Raw genomic sequence first — 18,774 nt, forward strand, 5'->3', positions numbered from 1 at the left:
TATATATTAGTGCTCAGCTTGCCCAAATTGTTTACTCATAGGTCTTTAAATGTAGCTCCTGGGTACTTTTGATGTTTTGGTCATTTTTAAAAAAGCTTTTTACTTTAGGGTACAATAAGATGTTCTAGGTTGATCTTATACATTCTTGTCTTGGCCTAAAATCAGCTATTTCTCCAAGAAGGTCTGTATTATCTAAAGGGCCTAGGATAATATTTCAAAGTTCAGGCTCTGCCACTTGATCAGATTCTTTAACTGCTTTAAAATCTAGTTTTTACTTTGAAAATGGGAATTAAAATGGTACATATCTCATAGGGCTGTTGTGAGGATTAAATAGTTCACCTAGAGAGAAATACATGTTACCTATGAAATATGATATAAATGTTGCCTACTATGATTACATTATTATTCCCTCTTTTTCCTTTAACAGGATATTCTTTTAAAGAATTATTGAAGACGAAGTTTTTATTTTTGTTTGTTTTTAATGGCTTTTCAGAATCTTAAGTAGAATACAGTTTGGCATGATGACAAAAAATGTAAGTACTTATAAAATTTTTAATTGTTTTTTAAAATAAGCTATGCTTTTTCCCATACATGACTGTTTTGGTTAATCAAACTCAATTTATTGGCATGGATTTACAATTTTTTGTTTATGTAGAGTAGGAGATAAATTTTAATGCTGTTAATCCCAGTACTTTAAGGGACATGACAACATTCTTGTAAATTATCACCAACTTGTTCCCTCTCAACAGCTGCAAAATTGCTATCTCCAGAAAATTTCTCACCTGCCTCCTCTTTTGGGTACTGTAATGAATTAGTTTTGATATTTGCTAGAGACCTTATTGAGCAAGTCGCTGCCCTCTTCGGCTTAGTTTTATCCTGTGTACTTACTCAGGGAAGTGTGTATTTTCAGATGTCGTTCAGAAGAATCCTGTTATCTTCCCTGAGGTGGCTCGTGCAGGGACACTAGCTAGACTTCAGATGTTTTGGAGAAGTTAGTCAATTTTTACCCTGTGTTTGAGGATATAATTTCTTGATCTTCTTCAAGTATTTGTTTTCACTTATGGTGAAGGATTAAGCCATAAAATACAGTATAAAATACTGGGAGCTAATTTATTATAATTTATTGTTCACAGATTATTGTGTAGGAATGTTTGACTGGAAATTTAAAAAGTGTATTGTAAAGGTGCAGAGATGACTCAGGGAATTCGAGGGTAGGAATTTCACAGGCCCTGTTATGGATTGTGTCCAGATGTCTCCCCAAAGCCTCATGCAGTCATAGGTGGAGCTTTTTGGAAGTGGCTGGGTTTAGAGTATGTGATGCTGGGACTGATTCACTCTGGGAGGTTAGGATAAAGGATGCCGCACCCTGGGTGTGAGTGCTACCTGCCTAAGGGCGGTAGCCTCGATAGAATATAAGGGATAGAAAGAGGGCTGCTGCTGCTGTTGCTGCTTGTTGCTTACTGCTCCTGCTTCTTTTGTTACTTCACTGTTTTGCCTGCCACTAACTGTTTCTCCTCTGCCATGCCTCTGCCATGGAGCCAGCTGACTGACCTGAAACCTCCACGAACTGTGGGCTACAGTAAACCTTTCCGCTTTTAACTTTGGGGGTTGGGTATTTTGTCTCAGCAGTGAGAAAAGCAGCTAAGACAGGGCCCCAGAAAGACCTAGGCCTAGAAGCTGGCAGTGCACCAGGGATTGAAGCAGTACTTGGTTTCCGTATCTCATCTCGCTCTGTTCGTTGCTGTGCACCTGCTTCGTTTCTCCTGCTCCCCTTCCTCTGCAGGTCATCCTCCTTAGTTCCCCTGGTGCCCTCTCGGTTTCTCTGTCTGCCTGTTAAGGGGACCAGCCATTCAGAGGTGTGAAGGAAGGGAGGCAGCCTGACAGGTCCACTCTCAGCTTCCTTGGGGCGCGCCTCTGGCATACCTTGCATCGGATAGCTGGTCTGGGTAAATGTGACCGGGAGAAGCAAGTGTCACATTATATAGAGCGGCTATGGGTGGCCGCAACAGTGTGTAAGAAAGCATGATAAAAGACTTATTGTGAGTCACATAGCTCTAAATAGCACCTACTTTACACTAAAGCATAACATTAAGGGGAAAAACTTTATAAACATTATGGTATTCCCCCTTACTTGTGGTTTTGCTTTCCACAGTTTGCTAGTTACCTAAGGTCAACCATAGTCCAGAAATAATTAAATGGAAAATTCCAGAAATAAACAATTCATGAATTTTCAATTGTGTTCTACTCTGAATGGTGTGGTGAAATCTTGCACCATGCACCTGGGATGTGAGTCATCCCGCGGTCCAGCTTACCCGTGTGGTGTTTGCCACTGACCATGAGTTATGTAGCCGCCTGCCCAGTTCTCGCAGTGACCATTGGGTAGTGATGGCCCCAGAGTGCAGAGTAGCAGTGCTGGTGATTCAGCTGTGCCAGACTGTTGGAACTGCAAAGGTAGAAGTGGAGTAAGGGGGAAAAAAGGGGAGAGTAAGATAGAGACAGAGAGGGCCATACAGAACTTTTATCGGAGTGTACTGTTGCAGCTGTTCTTTATTAGTTATTGTTAATCTCTTATCTTGCTAATTTATAAGTTAAATCATCATCCATACGTATGCACAGGAAAAACACATTGGCATTGTCTGTGGTTTCAAGTTTCCACTGGGGTCTTGGAATGTATCCCCTGTGAGTAAAAGGGGACTCCTGTATCTGTGTTCTTATTCTGGGTTATAATTCAGAACTTTTGAACACACTTTTAACCTTCATTAGTAGCTACACTCAAGTACAGATTTTGTTTCATTCTCATTTAGCAGCAGCTGTCAGGATTTGTTGAGTAATTAGGATACAGCACCAACAAGAAGTTAAAGGAGACGTCTCAAAAAGAAAGAGACTTCTCAGCATCTGGCTTGTGTAACTGTGTGATAGCTATGTTGAGCAATGTGAAGAGGAACTCTCGAAGAGGTACCGGATCTTGTGGCAAACTCAGAAATTCTGTTTTGAACATATTAAAGTTGAGGAACCTAACAACATCCAGGTGGAGATACTGAGTAGACAGTTGGACCAAAGGCCCTGGGGCTCAGAAGAGCACTTAGAAATTTGGAGGCATCATATTAAAATTATTTTAAAGTAGTGAGACTACGTCTGATTACATAATGAGTGCATGGTGGAGAATACAAATGACCCAGGTCTGAGCACAGGACTTCTCCAACGTAAATGCAGGGAGAGGAGAAGCGGCAAAGGAAATACAAAGAATGGCAAGTAAGACAGGAAGAAATCGGTGTTATCCTGATAATCTAGAAGCCCACTGGATGGGGCTGGGGATATAGCTCAGCAGCACAGCGTCTGCCTAGCAAACGCGTGGTCATGAGTTTGATTCCCAGTACCCCCCAAAAAAACTAGAAGCCCACTGGGAAAAAAGTTTCAAAAAGGGCCTTATCATTTGTGTCCTGTGTTGGTAACAAGGGAGTGACTCACAGGTGTGGAAGATATTACCTTCTTGTGAGACTTAAATGTATATTCAAATATTTACATTTTTAATTTGTTTTTCACTTTACATTTCTCTGAGAACAGTTTTTATAAGGAGTAACTATTGCCTTATCCATGCTGTACTATTACTATGGTTGGAAATGATAAAAACCTTACTTAAAACAGTTTAAGGAGCCAGGTGTAGTCATGCACACCTATAATCCCAGCTACTCAGGAAGCTGAGGCAGGAGGATTGTGAGTTCAGGGCCAGCCTGGGCCACATAGCAAGATCCTGGCTGAAAACAAACGAAAAACAGCTCAAAGCAAGAAGTAGAATGTATAGATTTATATAATTGAAAAAGTTAGCCTACTGTGGTTTCAAAAATATCTGAATTCACTTGGGCATGAAATGATGGTGTCAAGGGCTCTTCCATGTCTTGGCTCCCTGCATAGGGATATAAAGGCCTCCGTGGCCGTTACACCTACCTTAGAAGAAGACAGGGAACTTTTGTAGTATTTATGCTTTAGGTTCCATGGAGGACGTTGGTAGAGCCTGCTTGGCTCACATGCTTAGACTTAGAGAAGGCCTGGCCAGGCCTAGGCCCACGTGCCCGTTCTTGCTACTGTGCACAGCTGAGCCTCTGAGTGTTAACATTCTTACCAGGACTGTGTAGGGTGTGAGGTGGGTCATTTGGTGAAAGGAAGAGATGAAGAGCTAGCAGTGCGTTCTTCCTATAAAGGGTAAAATTGTTACAGATAGTACATAGTATCTGATGATTGTCTTCTAAATAAAAGATATAGGTGTGTTATAATTTAAGCTTACCTAAGTATGCAAGGGAGAGTTTAAAATATACTAAAGTTTTTTTGTTCTGTTTTGTCAATGAAACTTTTCTTTAACACAAGCTATAATAATCATTACAAAAAACAGAAGATACAGAAAAAGAAAAGAAAAAAATTAATCGGGCATGGTGGTCCATGCTGTAATCTCAGCACTCCGGAAGGCTGAGGTACAAGGGTCACAAGTTTAAACCCAACCTGGGCAACTTAGTGACAGCCTGTCTCAAGAAAAAAAAAAGAAAGAGAGAAAGAAAGAAAGAAAAAAAGCTGGGATGTAGCTCAGCAGGAAGGTCCAGGTTCAAATCCCAGTATCCCCTCTACCCTCCCTCCCCATTAGCCTAGAGATTATTATCAAAATTTTTTGGAAAAAAATCTAGTGTATCCACTATATAACTATTTTACCACTTATATGTATCTTATAACATCATGTTATATACTTTAAATGTATACAATAAATTAAAAATTTGAAAAAGGAATACCTAAATGGAAGACTTTCTGCTGGGCCTGATTAAGCAAAAGATGTGACATGAAATATAAGTATACTTTTTCATGTTTAGTGAAATATAGATCCTTTTAAAATAAAGAATAGTTAATACCTTTAAATACCATTCCTAGTCAACATTTTCTACTTTCAAATAATATGCTGTTCTTTCAGGCTTTAAACTACAAAATATTTATGAGACTGAAGTGGATACATACTTTAAGTTTTTATTAAGTACATTTTGATAGTATTTATATAAGCTTTAAATACGTACTTTTCTTCTCTGTAGAGACCGAAGTTAGCAGTATAATATTGATTCTCAGTTGACCTTTATCTAAGTTTTTCGGTATAATTTGTTGTTTACTAAGGTGCAGCTGCTTAAAAAGTGTGTGAATGTTTGCTGTTTCCCTCTGCAGAAGTTGGACGCAAAGAGCAGGTGTATAAGCATAGCAGTAACGCAGTAACGGTTCATTCTCTGCTGTGAGCATGTGGTTTTAGTTGAGGTTTTTTGCTGTTATTGTCATATATTAACAAAAGATAGGAAGTGATCTTTTTGGAGTTATTCTATGTATTAAATGGTCACGTTACATCAAGCATGGAATGAATATGTTAAAGGCTATTGTTGCCTGTGTTGCATTCTTTTTGAAGTAGGATGCAGACTTTTGTCTTTCTCTTCTTTTTATAGCAGAATAATTTAAGCAGGAGGGGAGCTTTTGATTGATTGATTGAGGTGCTGAGAATTGAATCCAGGACCTTGCCACTGAGCTACATCCTCAGCCCTTTTTAGTTTTGATTTTGAGACAGGGTCTCACGAAGTCACTGAGCTGCCCAGGTCTGGCTCATACTTGTGACCCTCCTGCCTCAGCCTCTCAGAGTGCTGGGTGTGCACCACCACGCCTGGCACAAAAGTGGGGAAACAGTTCAGTAATGACAGTACACTCTTCAGCAGATGTTCCACCAATTGAATATTTAACATTAGCATTTGTGAGCAGTTTTGGAGTCATAACACATGGTTATTTGTTACAAACTGATACTGTACTTGAAGAAAGTAGACAAAGCTGTTTCTGCATCATTATGTATAAGCTAATAAAATTATTTCTAGATATTTTAATTAATTAGCTAATTTCTAATAAGCTAATTTCTAGCTATTTTAGTCTCAGCTATTGCCATAAAAATTTAGTAGATTCCATTTATCTAATATCTATCGCATCGGAATTAATTCTATTACGAGTGATATCTAGAAACATTTCTGGTGATACACCTCTCCGCAAAAAGCAACAGCTTTTAGTAGAGCATTGACTATGTAATGAAATAATTAGCTCTTATATTTTGAAATTGTAAAGTATCAAATAAATGCTTAGGAAGAATAAATAATATAAAATAATAAAGTTTTAGAAAATACATGTGCACAGATAGGAAGTTCTACAGCTTTGTGTGCTTTATAGTCTCCAGATGACTGGAGCTCTGATGTAAAGCACGGTGGCAGTAGTTTAAAATACTGTGTTATACACTTGAAATCTGCTGTGAGAAGGTTTTTGTTTTGCACTTGTGGGATCAGACGCGGCCTTGCGCTTGCTCTCCCACTGCGGTGCTCCCTGTTCCCGGGTGGATCTTCAGTCTCACACACAGACGTCTGTGTAGAGATGACAGATACGTCAGCTAGCTTGGTTATGGTGATCATTTCATAATGTAAACACGTATCGTTTTGTTTTGTTTTTGGTACATGGGAATCGAACTCAGGACCTCACGCTTGTCAGGCAGGCGGTTATGCCGCTGAGCTGTATTCCCGGCCCATAAACACCTATCAAATCATCTACTCATATACCTTAAATATATATCGCTTTTATATGTCTGCGATCCCTTAGGAATGCCAGTTTTTAAGAATCCTTTCAGTGTGGTAGTACCCTGAAAGGATGTTTGAGATGCTAAAGTAGAAACTTGTTATTTTATAAGCTTGTGATATTTAAAGATTATAAGTCTTCACTGGGTAAAACAGTCTCGTAGTAATAATAGAGCCATTTATTGCGATTGGTAGTGTGCCAAGTTTTCAGAAACGGAGAGTTTGTCTCCCTCTTGGAGCCATAGCAAATTTTTAATTCTTCATTTATAACAGCACCATAGTCAGCTGTGATGCCAGGTAGTCCTATAGACATTATATTAAATGAAATAAATGATCTTAAAAGTGAATTTATAAACACATATGCTATTAAAAGTCCCTGAAATATAATACTAGCTAGTAATGAAAGTTAATGTAGACTAGAGTATATGCTAAGGATCATTCTGTGTACTTTGAGTTATTGCAGTTAATCTTTGTTTAACAGTCTGAATTGGTAAGTACTGGTGTAATCTGATATGCGGATGAAGAAGTTGTATGACCTGACCAAGGCCCCACACCTTCCTGAGCCAGAGTGTGAACCCAAATAATTGGTTCAGTTTAGCTTTGTGGTAGTGATGGTCCTTAGTTGGTTCCTTACATGTCATAGTGTCTGTCAGAAAGCACTGTAGGACGGGGATATAGCTCAGCAGCACAAGCGCCTACCTGGCAAGTGGAATGTCCTGAGTTCAATTCCCAACACCAAAAAAAAGGAAAGCATTATAGGTAATGATTAAGAACATTAAAAATTAATGGCATTAAATAAGGGTGGTCATTTTTATTTTTTGTGTTAGTGGAGATTAAACTCAGGGCTTCACAGATGCTAAGCAAGTACTCTGTCACTGACCTGCAGCCCCAGCTCTGAGGATGGAAAGTGTGTGTGTGTGTGTGTGTGTGTGTGTGTGTGTGTTGCTAGGAATTAAACAGGGCCTTGTGCATGCTAGGCAGGGTCTTTGCTATGGAGCCACCAGTTTTTATTTATTATTATTATTATTATTATTATTATTATTATTACTTTTTAAACAGTCTCCCTGTCTAGTTCAGGCTGGCCTTGAACTTACTATGTATCCCAGACCAGCCTCAAACTCACAGCAGTCCTCTTGCCTCAGCCTTCTAGAATTACAGGTTCTGCTAGAATTACAGGTATGCACCACCATGCCTGGCTCCTTTTTTTAAAATTTGAGGAAAGGGTCTCCCTAAATTTCCTGGGCTCATTAGGAACTTGTGATCTTCCTGCCTCAGCCTATAAAGTAGCTGGGATTACGGGTGTGTGCCAGCCACCATACCCAGTTTAATTAATTCACCTTTTTTTTTTGTACTTGGAAGGCAGCTATGCTAACCACTATACCACCAACGCTTTTTTTTTTTTTGCTTGGAATCAAACTCAGGACCTCACATTTGCCAGACAGGCCCTGTGTTACTGAGCTATATCCGTGGCCCAGTTAATTCACTTTTGTGTGCCTGTGTATAGCATTAGATACCGGCCTCTGGTGGAAAGTATAAACTAGCTTATGAAATGATCCCATAAACTTTAAGATGCTATTTTTAATTTTTAAAACTATTTTATTCAGGTTGGTTTGACTTCCACAAATACAGAACTGAGAGGATTTATAGATCAGAATCTCAGTCCAACAAAAGGTAAGCAATAAGTGAATTTTTTTGAATTTTTGTATTATCTCATTTGTTTTGTAAAATATGCAGCTACAAGAATTACTTTATGTGTAATAATATTAATTTGTTGTCATATACCAAATAACTCATGTTTGTATGAACATCACCACTGAGATGTGGAGCAGTTTTGCATGACTTTTTTAATATCTCTTTGCCTAGAGGTCTCCAAGATCTTTCATCATTGATCTTATTACAAATGAAAATATTCATACTACTTTTCTTGTAATTTTCTTGTTTCAGAGTCCTACTTTGATGTGGTTTAACTTGTAAGGAATTGTATTAAACAAAAATTATATACTTGTGTTTTTTCTATGTATTTTTAGTTGTCATACTTGGTTATGGTAAACAGTGACGTCACATATATAATCACTCTGTGTTGCTTGCTAGTTTTTTTAAAAGGAATTTTGAGTCTGTATTCATAAAATATTTGTTGTTGTTGTTGTTGTTGTTGTTGTTGTTGTTGTTGTTGTTGTTGTGTGTGTGTGTATGTGTGTGTATTTGTCTTTTTGAGACAGGATCTTGCTGTGCAGTTCAGGCTGGCCTTGCGCTCACTTTGTAGCCCATGCTGGTCTCGAACTCACAACAATCCTCCCGCCTCAAGCTCCTGAGTGCTGGGATTACAGGCGTGCGCCACCATGGCTGGCTGTTGTTTTTGAGACAGGGTCTCACTATGTATTCCAGTCTGGCCTTGAGCTCACTGTGTAGCCCAGGATGGCCTTGAACTAACAGTAACTCCCCTGCCTCAGACTCCCTAATGCTGGGGTTGCAGGTACCATACCTGGCTATAAAGGAATTTTTTTTGGGAAGTGGTCTTTTTGAGATAGATTCTTACTGTGTAGTTCAGGCTGGCCTTCAACTCATTTTATAGCCCAGGCGGGGCTCAAACTCTCAATAATCCTCCTGCCTCAGCCTCCTAAGTGCTGGGATTACAGGGGTGCGCCATCCTGCTCTGAATTTTTAAGGTTTTATGAATGTTTGGATCCACATTGAATACATATATCCTATGCAGTGGCACCTCGGTTCACATACTTGATTCTTTCCGTGATTCTGGTTACAAACCAAGTTGGATGAGAGCAAAATCAGATTCAGAGTTAGGTTCAGTGTTGACATTAAGGGGAAATTTGATTCAGTTCTCTTCCAGTTCAGTTTTGCAACCAGAATGGTGAAGAGAATTGAGTTTGTGAACCAAGGTACCACCGTGTGTGTGTGTGTGTGTGTGTGTGTGTGTGTGTGTGTGACTAATACATGGTTTGCTGGGGGTGCTTATGTCCAAAATCTGATACACCAGCATTAGAGCTTCAGGAATCAGCAATATCTTTTGATACTCAGTGTGTAGGGATACACGTGGAAATGTTTATGGATGAAATGTTGTAATGTCTAGCGTTAGCTTTAAAATAGTCTATTGGAGGAAGGGTAAAGTGAACGGCATTAGAGATAAGCACGTTGTTTGTAATCTGACTGATTACACCGAGTGATGGCTCTGTGAGGTCTCATTTTTCCTTTTTCCTTTGTGTGTCTTTGAAAGTTTTGATTATAAAGGAGAGGAACAAAATTATTCCATTGCAGTACAAACAGCTGTGGAAAAAAACCAAAGGCTTCCTCCAAAGGTTATGTCTGACGCAGAAGTGGAGAGACTAGAGAAATCTGTGCATTAGTATGAAATGTCTCACTTAGTAATATTAATGGTCTATAGGAATTCTGTAGGAGTTTGAGTATTGTGAAGCCACTTAAAAGGTATTTTAGGCCTTGATACTTTTCAGAATTTCTTTGGTAGCCGAGAAGCAGAGAGTGAGGAAGTGGCCGGGGATGAGGCACTCTCTTCCACGCTCAGCTTCCAGTTACCATTTCCTTCATTGGGCCTCTGCCTGCTAAGAGCCCGTTCAGCTGTGAAATCAGGACTGGATTAATCCGTTGATGAGATTTGCACTCTCATGATCCCCCTGCCAAAACTGAATCATGAGCCTTTGGGGGCACTTTGTTTTTCTGGTGGCCCTGGGACAGAACCCTAGGACTTAGTGGTTTTCAACCCTGCGTCTTAGATTTATTGCAGAGAATCTTACTTACATCTGTAGGGTGAAGCTGTAATCATAGAGTACAAAGTCATTTCAAAGTGTTACTAAAGCTTCACGTATCTTCCTCAGTCATCATTCTAGGGTTGTGCGTTGCCATGTAACTCTGCATAGTTTTTTTGTTCTGTTTTGCTTTTGAGACGGGGTCTCCCTCTGTAGTTCAGGCTGGCCTTGAGCTCACTCTATAGGCCAGGCTGGCCTTGAATTCATGGTGTTCCTTCTGTCTCAGCCTCCTGAGTGCTAGGATTATAGGCAGGCATTGCCACCATGCTTGGCATGCATAGTTTTTCAGATTGTCACATAACAATCATACTTGAAAATACTGAGAATCAGTGTAATATTATAACAGCATTAAAAAGACCATGTAACAATACAGGAAAATATATTGCCTTAATTTTGTATATTAGAATTCAATCTTTTTTCTTTATACTTTTGTTGTTTTTCTTTGAAGTTTTTAATGAGCACATATAACTTTGCTATTAAGGGAGAAATCAGCCAAAAATTGCCCCTCCCAAGTATCTACATCTGAGGACAAGGACAGGGGGAGGTGGAAACTGTTCAGTCCTGAACAAGAGCTCCCCAAGAGGTGTACATATGCCCCTTTTTCACCCCCACTTCCCATTGAGCTACTGTATTGCTAAAACTCAAGAGGAGCTCTAGGTCCTCCACTGAAGTTAGCTTCACTCTGTCTAACTGATACATTGGGATTCCTTGGAAGATTTACCTAGAAGAAGAGTTCTGTTAAAACTAACAGGATGTGTGGGAAGCCTGTAAACATGTCTACTTAGTCAGTCAGACTGCTGTCCCAGCACTCTGCAGTACCTGGATGAATACCTTCCCTGTTACACCAAATGGCCAGTCACCAAATCTACTCTTTGAATTAATTGACAGCTGGCTGTGATGGTACGCACCTGTGATCAGTCCCAGCCTGTGGAGGCCTAGACAAGTTCTCACCCAACCTGGACAATTTAGCAGCTTGGTGAGACCCTGTCTCAAAAAGAGGATGGGGCTAGGGATGTAGTTCCAAGCTCAGTGCAAAGGCCCTGGGTTCAATCCCCAGTGCTGCTAAATAAACAAGTAAATACATGCGTGCAAACATAATATTCATATCTTGATTTCTTAGTCCTCTTCCTCTCCCTCCTCCTTTACTTTCTGTCCCCCCATTCCTGTCCTTTCCTCTCCCTCTTCCCCAGGGTGGAACCCAGGGACTCCCACATGCTAGGCAAGCACTTTTAACACTGCTGCAGCGGCATCCCCAGCCCTTGTAGTTCTTCCCCCTCCTTTTGCCGTATCTTCTACCCTTGTCCTTTTCTACTTGGATTTAGTAGTAACTTTGGGTATTTACAGCCACTTTCTCTGCAGGATTACCTCCACTCCTAATTTTGCCTCCACTCTACTGCTGTGATACTAACCCCGGGCCCCGCCACTTCTTACTGAGCTACATCCCCAGCGCTTTTTAATTTTTTGAGACAGTCTTGCTAGCTACATTGCTGTTTCCCGGGTTGGGCTTGAACTTTTGATCCTCCTGCCTTAGCCTCCCTAAGTGCTGGGATTGTAGGCATCCACAACACTGGGAGGCTGAGACAGGAAGATCCCAAATTCAAGTCCAACCCAAGCAAGTTAGCACTTAGCACACCCTGCCTAAAAAGTTCAAAAAATGGTAGGGTTGTAGTTCAGTGTGTAGGTCCTGGGCTCAATCCCTCCCCTGCCCACATACACACACACACACAGAGTCAATTCCAATGTCATCCACCTGGAGATAGTATCAGATCTCAGATCTGACCTCAGCAGATCCATGACACTGTGCTTTATTTCAGATGCTACTTGAAGTCCCTAGATTGTGACATGTACTTTTGACTAACTGGTGGGATTCTCCTAACTCCCTTTTGCGTTAGACTGATTTGCTAGAATATGGAACGGTTCATGGTACTCAGGGAAATACCTTACTTAACAGATACTGCAGGCTACAGTTTAACATCTAGATGAAGAGACAGATACATGAGATGTGGCAGAATAGTTCTGAACACAAGGGTTTTTGTCCCAGAAGACGTGGGATACACCACCCTCCTGGCATGCTGGTGATTGCCTGGACTCTCTCTGAACCCCATAGTTCAGGCTTCTTTGTTTATTTATTTATTTTTTGTCTTTTTTTTTTTTTTTGGTTTTTCTCCGGTACCGGGAACCGAACTCACGACCTTGCGCTTGCCAGGCAGGTGCTTTTGCCGCTGAGCTAAATCCCCAGCCCCTTTTTTTGTCTTTTTGAGACAGGGTCTTCCTATGCAGTTCAGGCTGGCCTTGAGCTCACTTTGTAGCCCAGACTGGTCTCGAACTCTCAACGATCCTCCTGCCTCAGCCTCCTGAGTGCTGGGATTACAGGCGTGCGCCACCATGCCCGGCCAGGCTTGTTTTTTTAATGGAGATGTCATCACATAGGCACAGTTACTAATGAACTGTTTGCAGCCCCTGTTGCGTCTCCACTCAGTAGTGGGACTGAAAGCCCAGGCCTCTAATCATGGCTTGGTCTTCCTGGGGACCAGCCTGCATTTAGGAGCCCACCAAGAATTAATTACCCGTTAGAGCGAAGTCGTTCCTGTCTTCCAGGAAATTCCAAGGGGCTTAAGAACTTTGTGTCAGGAAGTGGGGTCAAAGACTAAATATTAGAAATGAAGATTCTCCTCGCACTCTGATCTACAAGAGTCAGGAACTGCGGCGGACAGCAAATATTAGAACAAAAGATTGTCTGAACACCCGTATTGATCAGGAAGTTACAAGAACTTCAGGAGCTCTGTCTGAGGAACTGCGTCACAGGGATTCTTCTTGGTACCTGAGAGGGATTGGTTCTAGGAACCCTTGTAGAAGCCAGAATCTGTGGATGCTCAAGTTCCTTACATAAAATGGAGCGGTGTTTGCATATAGCCCTGTGTATCATCCTATATATTTTCAGTCATCTCTGTATTACTTAAAATAACTTACTCAATGCAAATGTTATATAAATAGTTCCTATACGGTAGTTTAAAGAATGATGCCAAGAAAAATCTCTGTATTATGTTCAGTCTAGACAAAGTTGTTTTTCTCCCTCCCTCCCTGCCTCCCTCTCTCCCTTCCTTCTCTCCTCCCTCCGTCCTTCCCTCCCTCCGTCGTTCATTCCTCGACATAGTCTCACTATGTTGCTCAGCACGGCTTGAACTCCTAGGTCCAAGCGATCCTCTGGCCCGCACCCCTAGTGACTGAGATTACGGATGCACACCACCAGGCCTGACTGAAAATATCTAAGTCCTTTGACTATTTGTGAATTAGATTGTTTGCGTTTTTATTGTTGAGTTTTAGGAGTTCCTCATGCTTTATACTGTATATTCTAGAGAGTAATCGCTGGTCAAATGAGATTTACAAATGTTTTCTCTCATTCAGTAGTTCTCTTTTCTCTTTCTTGACAGTATCCCTTGATAAGTAAAAGTTCTTAGGTTTGAATTATTCTTCATTGCCTGTGCTTTTGGTGTAATATTGATGAAATTTGCTAAATTCAATGCCATAAAGATCTTCTAAGAGCTGTATAGTCTCAGGTATTAATGTTACGTCTTGGTTCATTTTGAGTTAATTTTTGCATAGGATATAAAATGGGGGTCTGACTTTATTTTGTATGCGGATATCCAGTTTTTCAGCATCATTTGTTGAAAGCACTATTCTTTTCCTATTGAATAATCTTAATCAGCACCCTTATCAAAAATCAGTTGAACATGTTTGTGAGGGTTTATTTCTGAGCTCTATTGTATTCCATCAGTCTTTCTGTCTGTCCATATAGTAGTATCATCACATTTTTATAATGCTGTCATTTTGGTGGGTTTCAGAGTTGGGGAATGTGAGTTCTCCGCTTTTATTCTTTTTCAAGATTGTTTTGTCTATATAGGGTCCCTAGAAATTTCATAGGAGTCTGAGGAAAAACTTTTTCCCTTTAATAAAAGTTTTTAGAATTTTGATGGAGATTTCATTGGATCTGTAGATTGTTTTGGTTTTACTGACTTTTTAAATTGCTATAGTCTTTCTATTCTGAACATATTCTACTTATTTAGGTCTTTAATTTATCACTTCATTTTGAGGTGATTATAATATTCAGGAATTAGGGTTTTTTTTTTCTTTTTTGTCTTTTTGAGACAAGGTCTCGGCTGTGTAGTTCAGACTGGCCTTGAGCTCACTTTATAGCCCAGGCTGGTCTTGAATTCGCAACAGTCCTCCTGCCTCAGCCTCCCAAGTGCTGGGATTACAGGTGTGTGCCACCACGCCCGGCCCTGGAATTAGTTATTGGAGATGTTTATACTACTTTGTAAATACACTAAATATCATTTTTTTAAATTTTATTTTTAAAATTTTTTATTTTAAAGAGTAAAAGAAGGATAACATGATAATGGGGGGGCTTACCAAATTACAGGCAAAGTGGTAGGAAATTATCAGTGGTTACTGTTTTACATATTGTTATCTACAAGATAGTTTCTTAGGAAAACAAATAGACAAAAATAGTGAGTTACAGACGAAAGGGGTAGGAGATTATCAATAGTTGTTGTACTATAATTTGGTATCTTCAAAGTGGCTTCTAAAGAATAAAAATCATTTTAAAAGGTGAAGATTTTGGTATGTGAGTTGTACTTTATTTAAGCAATCAGAAACCAAAACACTTTCTTCAACTTGATGTCTGGTTCTAGCGCTGATTTGTTCTTCCCTTTATAAGCAGAGCTTCAGCAGCGGCTGTGTATTTACAGTCCCATTCTTACCGCTTACTCATTCCTCTGTCCCATAAAACCTTATTTTTCACTTCATTAGTCCACTGAAGCTGCCCTTTTTTTCTTTTTTTTTTGGTACCAGAAATTAAACTCAGGACCTTACACTTGCCAGGCAGGCGCTTGTGCTACTAAGCTATATCCTGGCCCCCCTTTTTTTCTTTTGAAAGCATTTGACCCAGTCAATATATTTTTTTCTTAATAAACTTTTTAGTATTAAGGATTGAACCTAGGGCCTCACACATGCTAGGCAAGCACTATACTACTGCTCTTAACAAACATCCCTAGCTCTTAATAAATGTCTCATTTTTTTTTCTTTTTTTTTGTCTTTTTGAGACAGGGTCTCATTATGCACTCCAGGCTGGCCTTGAACTCACTCTGTAGCCCAGGCTGGCCTAGAATTTATAATGATCCTCCTGCCTCAGCTTCCCAAGTGCAGGGATTACAGGTGTGCACCACCACACCCAGCTCAAACACTCATTTTATTTTATGTTATGTTATGTTATGTTATTTATTTTTTTGGTCCTTTTGAGACGGTCTCACTATGCAGTTCAGGCTGGCCTTGAGCTCACTTTGTAGCCCAGGCTGGTCTCGAACTCGCAATGATCCTCCTGCCTCAGCCTCTGGAGTGCTGGGATTACAGGTGTGCGCCACCACGCCCGGCAAATACCTCATTTAAAACAGTATTAGAGTTACAGGACATTACAAAAGAAGTACACATTTCCATGCACCTGTTACTGTGCCCTCACATTGGCGTGGCACAGCTTGTGCAGCTGAGGGGTCACTGTCTTCGCAGTTTACCCGGAGCCGCGCTCAGGCTGTGCGTTTGTTTATGTACTGAGTCTCCCGAGGGTCACTTGGACCGGTGTCATTTCAGCCACTCAGTTCTTGCACTGAGTACATTTCAGAAAATTCTCATTTTATATTTCCTGTTACCTTATGAGAATTAGTGAAAAAATTGCCACTTTTGGTCATCCCATATTTAAATAATTGGACTGGTAAGTGGTTAGCTGAAGGCTGTACGTCATTCAGATTCCTCCGTTTTTAGCTAATGTCCCTTTCCTGTTTGAAGAAAGCCTCTGCATCGTCACATCTCCTGTCACACGTGCTCAGGTTCCTCTTCACTGTGACAGTTTCTCCAACTCGCCGTGTTTTTTTGTAACGGTTTTGGAGGTGTACTCATAGGGAATTTTGTAGTGTACCTCTCCAGGGGGATTTTTCTGATGTTTTTCTCCTGATTTGACTGCTATCGGTGATTTAAAAAGAGACAGACAGACAGACAGACACCGAGACACCACAGTGCCCATTTCCCGTGCGCAGCGCATCGAGGGCGCACGCTGTCTATGTGACGGCACCGTCAAGGTGAGCTTCGCTCGCTTGGCGGGAACAGCGTCTGTCAGGTTTCTTCGCTGCCTCTCCCTTCCCACCCTGCCGGCGCTGGGAGAAGTCGCGTGTGCAGCACGCACCGGAGGAGTGGAGCTACGTTCTTCTTCAGGAGGGGTCCGTGCAAATTAAATAGAAATCCGCATTAATGAAAACTTTCAGCACACAAAATGCGTCTCTGTTCTTTATTTATGTCGTCTCCCCGTCATTTATGTGTATTATTGCGGATAACCAGTCTACACTCTGGGTTACAATCTAGCAGTACTTTTATTTTATTTTATTTTACTTTTTGCCTTTTTGAGACAGGGTCTCACTCTGCAGTTCAGGCTGACCTTCAGCTCACTTTGTAGCCCAGGCTGGTCTCAAACTCGCAATGATCCTCCTGCCTCAGCCTCCCGAGTGCTGGGATTACAGGCATGCGCCACCACGCCCGGCCAGTACTTTTATTTTGTGGCTCAGATTATTCCCGCCGTGGCTGGTGAGCGCACTCTCCGTGGGACCCTGTGTCACCCGCACACGCTGACCGCAGGGCCTCGTTCGTCTGGTCAGTGAGAGCCTGTCCTCACTTTCTGAGCACTACAAGATGCTCATCACGGTCAGATCGGTCATTTGCTAAGTTTGAATTTGTGGTGGGACGTTGTTGGAAACTGAGATGTCAGTGCTAGATGAGCTCATCGCTATTTGAACAGTGCCTTTCAGCTGAATTACTGCTGTTCTTTGTGTCTGCTATATCACTCTTTTCTTTCCTGCTTTTTTTTCCTTTTTTTTTTTAAACCAGCTCTAGGGATGTACTACTGTTTTTGTTTGTTTTGTTTCTGAGACAGGGTCTCACCATGTAGTTCGGGCTGGCCTTAAACACACTGTGCAGCCCACGCTAGCTTCACTTGCAGCCACCCTCCTGTCTCAGTCTTCCGAGTTGCTGGGATTACAGGCGTGGGCCACCATGCCCAGCTCCAGTACTGGGGGTGGGACCCAGGGGAACGCTACCACTGAGCAACATTCCCGGCCCTTGCTTACGTTTTGAGATAGAGTCTCACTGAATTATCCAGACAGACTCCAATTTGCAGCCCTCCTGCCTCAGCCTCCCTTACTGCAGGGATTACAGACACACAGCACTATGCGTGGCTTGATATGACACTTTCTTTCTCTTTTTTATTTTTTATTTTTTTGTCTTTTTGAGACAGGGTCTCACTATGCAGTTCAGGCTGGCCTTGAGCTCACTTTGTACCCCAGGCTGGTCTCAAACTCGCAACAATCCTCCTGCCTCAGCCTCCTGAGTGCTGGGATTATAGGCGTGCACTACCATACCTGCCACAGCATGACGCTTTCATAATCTTTCACCTACGTCAGTACAGGGTATAACTGTAGTTAAGAAAAAGAAGCGAGCTTGGTGATGCGTGCCTGTAATCCAGTACTCTCGGAGGCTGAGGCAAGAGGATTGCAAGTTTGAGCCCAGTCCACTTCTGTAAATATATAAATAATAGTAAGTTGCTCGTAGGGTGCACAAGAATTAAAGGAGGCCATGCATACAAAGCACTCAGTGTGCCCGACATACAGTAAGCATTCATCCTGTGCTTGTTTCTTTCCTCTTTTTTTTTTTTTTTTTTTTCTGGTACCAGGAATCTAACTCACAACCTCGCGCTTGCCAGGCAGGGGCTGTGCCGCTGAGCTAAATCCCCAGCCCCATGTTCCTTTCCTCTTGTTCATAATATTTTCATCTTCCCTTTGAGCTCTTCTCTGTTGGTTTACTCTACTATCTGATCTTCTTTTGTTTTCTAAATGTTTCTTTTCCATGGGATTCTTTCTTAGATTTTCTTCTCACATTGTACATTGTCCTGTTTCCATGGCTTTGTTTATGGACTTTGTATATAAATGATTCTCAAATCTCTATCCTTGGCCCAAATCTTTGTCTTCAGTTTTTTTTTTTACAGCCAGTGGTATCTTGGACACCTTCCTCTGAGTAACTTTAATGCACATTTAATGTCCAGAATTAATAATTTCATCCTCTCAAAATCTACCCTCCCCTTTCCTGCAGTAGTACTGAGCGGTTGTCCCCCTCACCCTTTGTCCAGATCAGTTATCACCTTAACTCCTTTCTCTTCCTCCCAGGGAGATCATTTAAAGGCTCGCTGATTCCATCTTTTGACTTTCTCAGCCCTCCCTACCTATTTTCTCTATCTCTACTGCTATTATCTTAGGTCAGATCACCCTCAACTATTGCCTGGATGACTG

At 41.2% G+C, this 18,774-nt stretch overlaps 1 protein-coding gene across 3 annotated transcripts in view; it reads left to right on the plus strand.

The window, feature by feature from the left end:
* The first annotated feature begins 427 nt into the window (after positions 1 to 427).
* Positions 428 to 18,774, plus strand: part of Tfdp2 (transcription factor Dp-2 (E2F dimerization partner 2)) — a 121,929-nt gene continuing 103,582 nt past the window's right edge. The window contains exons 1-2 of one of the 3 annotated variants that reach the window (XM_005407749.2): positions 428 to 533; positions 8,222 to 8,288. In XM_005407749.2, the coding sequence (XP_005407806.1) occupies positions 519 to 533; positions 8,222 to 8,288 (82 nt within the window). In that variant the 5' untranslated portion in view covers positions 428 to 518. Of the gene's footprint in view, positions 534 to 8,221; positions 8,289 to 18,774 lie in introns of those variants that run through there. The other 2 variants (XM_013506254.1, XM_013506257.1) reach the window with 2 other exon arrangements.

This window comes from Chinchilla lanigera, unplaced genomic scaffold, assembly GCF_000276665.1.
Source record: "Chinchilla lanigera isolate Chin_1 unplaced genomic scaffold, ChiLan1.0 scaffold00107, whole genome shotgun sequence".
NCBI classification, from domain to species: domain Eukaryota; kingdom Metazoa; phylum Chordata; class Mammalia; order Rodentia; family Chinchillidae; genus Chinchilla; species Chinchilla lanigera.